General features: G+C 47.4%; 1 protein-coding gene across 1 annotated transcript in view; it reads left to right on the forward strand.

The window, feature by feature from the left end:
* Positions 1 to 3,035, forward strand: part of adamts6 (ADAM metallopeptidase with thrombospondin type 1 motif, 6) — a 58,057-nt gene extending 55,022 nt beyond the window's left edge. The window contains exons 24-25 of the mRNA XM_008325537.2: positions 1,282 to 1,438; positions 2,439 to 3,035. Coding sequence (XP_008323759.1) covers positions 1,282 to 1,438; positions 2,439 to 2,548 — 267 coding nt within the window. The 3' untranslated portion in view covers positions 2,549 to 3,035. The remainder of the gene's footprint in view (positions 1 to 1,281; positions 1,439 to 2,438) is intronic.
* The last annotated feature ends 902 nt before the right edge of the window (positions 3,036 to 3,937 follow it).

Genomic DNA, 3,937 nt, shown 5'->3' on the forward strand with positions numbered 1-3,937 from the left:
GCTATAAACCTCAGGGCTGCCCATCAAAGAGCCGCCCCCCTGTCCCCCCCCCCCGATCCCCCTCCACCACCGGCATGAAAAAGCCACGTTAATACCTTGTAGAGCAACAGCTAGAGTCTGCTGTTACGCAGCACTTTTTCATGCACCGCCGAGCTCCGTGTGCACGCACGTGTTTGTGCATCTGTCCTTACTCACCTCTTTTTTTTGGCTGCAATTATTAGCTACGTCCTCGCCGGCCCTCGGCCCTCAAAGCATCAGAAAGAGGAGATTGTTGCCAGCTCCAGAATGACTGTTCTACAAGAGCAGTTCAAATCCAACTTAAGTCATGCCCCTGACATACACCATCTGTCATGGCTGGCACTGAGCCCCAATAAGGACTGTCTAATTAGAAAGGGATGACATGTGGGCTCACTGATCTGAGGGAGGCACCGCGGATCAGTGAGCTTTGGTCAGTGAACGCACCATTTGTCCGTGGCCAGTGTCAAATCACACTCTGCGTATGTGATGTGTTATATATAACATAGAATCTTGTCTTTTCAACACATGTTGAACCTCAGATTCATTCAGTATCAACTTTCTGATCTGAACTCTTCACACCTTCAAACTGTGGCAGCAAATCTGGAACACTAGACACCAGCTGACTGTTCATCACTGCAGCTTCACCATGTGTCACCGGACAAGTAAAACAGGGTCAAGAGAAATGTGTGTCAGTTTGTGCGCCTGTTGTTTTGGTCTGTACTGACAGTCTCTGGTCTGTACTGACATTCCCTTCATTTACTAGGTTATTTAAAACGTCTTCAGAGTCAGACGTCCACTGCAGTCGCAGCTGTCTGCACGTCATGGCTGCACAGTTCAGAGCAGTTGCCTATTTGTAATTAGTTGAACCTCAGAGGAGCAGCATTTGCCAAATGTGGGTGAAAGTGTAGAAAAGTGACACCAGTATTAGGTCTACATTATAGTGTTCCACACTTGTTACACATGCATAATATTTAGTCTCTTTGTGCCAAGAGAAATGTCATTAATTACAGTTGACCTCACAACTCTGAATTGGAAAAACAGTCCACACTGACAGCCAGCACTGGGAAAAACAGAGAACGGGCCTCTGCTCTCTGACGACTGGGTGACTGCTGCGTACACAAGGAATACTTAGAATAGCTACGTTTGTGTCAGACTCTCCACAGAGTCCGTGTGGTTTCCCCAGTTATTAATTTTTTCATTTACTTGAAAAATCATCTGCAGCAACAGCAGCATCTGCAATTCTTCTTCTGTTTTCTTTCACAGTGTTCGGCCCAGTGCGGCCTCGGCCAGCAGATGAGGACAGTGCAGTGTCTGTCGTACACTGGACAGCCCTCTCACGAGTGTCCAGAGTCCCTCAGACCCAGCACCATGCAGCAGTGTGAGAGCAAGTGTGATGCCACGCCCATTGCTAATGGAGACGGTAAGATGAGGACATGTGTTAGGAACACCTGAACACCGCTGCATGAACACGCCTGAGTCTGCCATCACGTCCTAACAGTCCTGGCTGGTGTCATCTCTGTAATGAGCTGTCGGCTGGCATTTGTCATCACGGTCAGTCAGAAACCGCGTGGTCACCAAAGTGACGCGGGTCTCCGTTTAACTCGGCAGCTCCTCCAAGTGCAAAGGCAGATGGTTTTTGTGAGCTGTGCAGTTTTTGCCGTGCGTTGAGTGAAAAACCTACAAACTGTCTCCATCTTCATCTTCATCTTCACTCTTCTACTATGACCTAAACACACTTGGATGACACACTCCTCTACACGTTGCCAGCTACATTAATCTTTCCAGCGAGGCTGGCTCCTGGTCAAAGTGAAACAGTTCAGCCCTCCATATACACTTACACATGATGGATGGCTATTCAGATGCACAGAGAAGGGCCTTTCGATTAGACTGAATGGAAAACGTGAGCAGTGTTTACAGGCTGGCTAATGCGATTAGCTGTAGGCTAATTGTTACTTTACGGACTGCAGTGAGGCAATGTCTCGTTTCATTTGGACCCGCGGAGGCAGGAGCTGAGGCCTAATAAGGGAAGACACTCTGATGGTGATAAGATATTCGGAGCACTTCCTGTCCAACGTCCAGCAGGAGGTTTGTGTGTGTGTGTCTATACTGGCAGACAGCCCTGTTTGTGAACAGGGCCAGATTCTGTCACTGCTACACCTTTGGCATCCAAGTGTAGTTTTATTATAAAGGCCCAAGAGAGGTAAGCCATCAGGTTCATGCTCTGCCTGTTTGAAGTCACAGTCTCAGACATAAGTCTTAGACCCTCACATTTAAAAAAAAAATTAAATATTCAAGAAAAAATATTTAGTATAGCTTTATTTCCTTATTCCTATTAAAGACATGCTTTGTAGTCAAAGAAGAAAAGAATGTTGATTAATCTGGATTAATTTCTGCTGTTTATTCTCTCTTCCTGTCGACAGAATGTAAAGATGTAAACAAAGTGGCCTACTGCCCGCTGGTGCTCAAGTTCAAGTTCTGCAGCCGAGGGTACTTCAGACAGATGTGCTGCAAGACCTGCCAGGGACACTGACGCTGACCAAGACAACAGCAGGACACTGCAGTGGCGTTTATACGGCCACGACACGACTACGGACCACGGAGCTGTAGCGCCGACTCGGCCTTGACTTTAGACAAACACAGAGTTGTGGAGCGGAGAACTCTCCAGAAACTGGTCCCAGACTGGAGAACTTTGAAAACTCTGGCTCTTGCATCTTTGTGTGAACAGAGCAGGGTGAGGCGATACGGTCAGCTCTCTGTAACCTATCAACACAGTAACCCTGTCCAACGCCACAAAATAACAACAATGGTGGAGGCCATGCTACTTCTGAACATGCTGGAGAAGCTAATCTGGCGCTAATCTGGTGAGCTCCAGTTAGCCGTCTACGTCTTTTCATGCTTCTCTTTTCAGTCTGCAGTTTCGTACCCGTGCTCTGTTGTTTTTCTTCCACGTTTCTGAACTTCTGCTACAAATTCCTCCGGTGTTACTATGTTAGAGTATGGGTGACACAGCGCTACATACAGGCCTGGTCTGTACTGACAGTCTCTGGTCTGTACTGACAGTCTCTGGTCTGTACTGACAGTCTCTGGTCTGTACTGACAGTCTCTGGTCTGTACTGACAGTCTCTGGTCTGTACTGACATTCCCTTCATTTACTGGGTTATTTAAAATGTCTTCAGAGTCAGACGTCCACTGCAGTCGCAGCTGTCTGCACGTCATGGCTGCACAGTTCAGAGCAGTTGCCTATTTGTAATTAGTTGAACCTCAGAGGAGCAGCATTTGCCAAATGTGGGTGAAAGTGTAGAAAAGTGACACCAGTATTAGGTCTACATTATAGTGTTCCACACTTGTTACACATGCATAATATTTAGTCTCTTTGTGCCAAGAGAAATGTCATTAATTACAGTTGACCTCACAACTCTGAATTGGAAAAACAGTCCACACTGACAGCCAGCACTGGGAAAAACAGAGAACGGGCCTCTGCTCTCTGACGACTGGGTGACTGCTGCGTACACAAGGAATACTTAGAATAGCTACGTTTGTGTCAGACTCTCCACAGAGTCCGTGTGGTTTCCCCAGTTATTACTTTTTTCATTTACTTGAAAAATCATCTGCAGCAACAGCAGCATCTGCAATTCTTCTTCTGTTTTCTTTCACAGTGTTCGGCCCAGTGCGGCCTCGGCCAGCAGATGAGGACAGTGCAGTGTCTGTCGTACACTGGACAGCCCTCTCACGAGTGTCCAGAGTCCCTCAGACCCAGCACCATGCAGCAGTGTGAGAGCAAGTGTGATGCCACGCCCATTGCTAATGGAGACGGTAAGATGAGGACATGTGTTAGGAACACCTGAACACCGCTGCATGAACACGCCTGAGTCTGCCATCACGTCCTAACAGTCCTGGCTGGTGTCATCTCTGTAATGAG

Source organism: Cynoglossus semilaevis, chromosome 14 (genome assembly GCF_000523025.1).
Source record: "Cynoglossus semilaevis isolate Cse_v1.0 chromosome 14, Cse_v1.0, whole genome shotgun sequence".
Taxonomy (NCBI): domain Eukaryota; kingdom Metazoa; phylum Chordata; class Actinopteri; order Pleuronectiformes; family Cynoglossidae; genus Cynoglossus; species Cynoglossus semilaevis.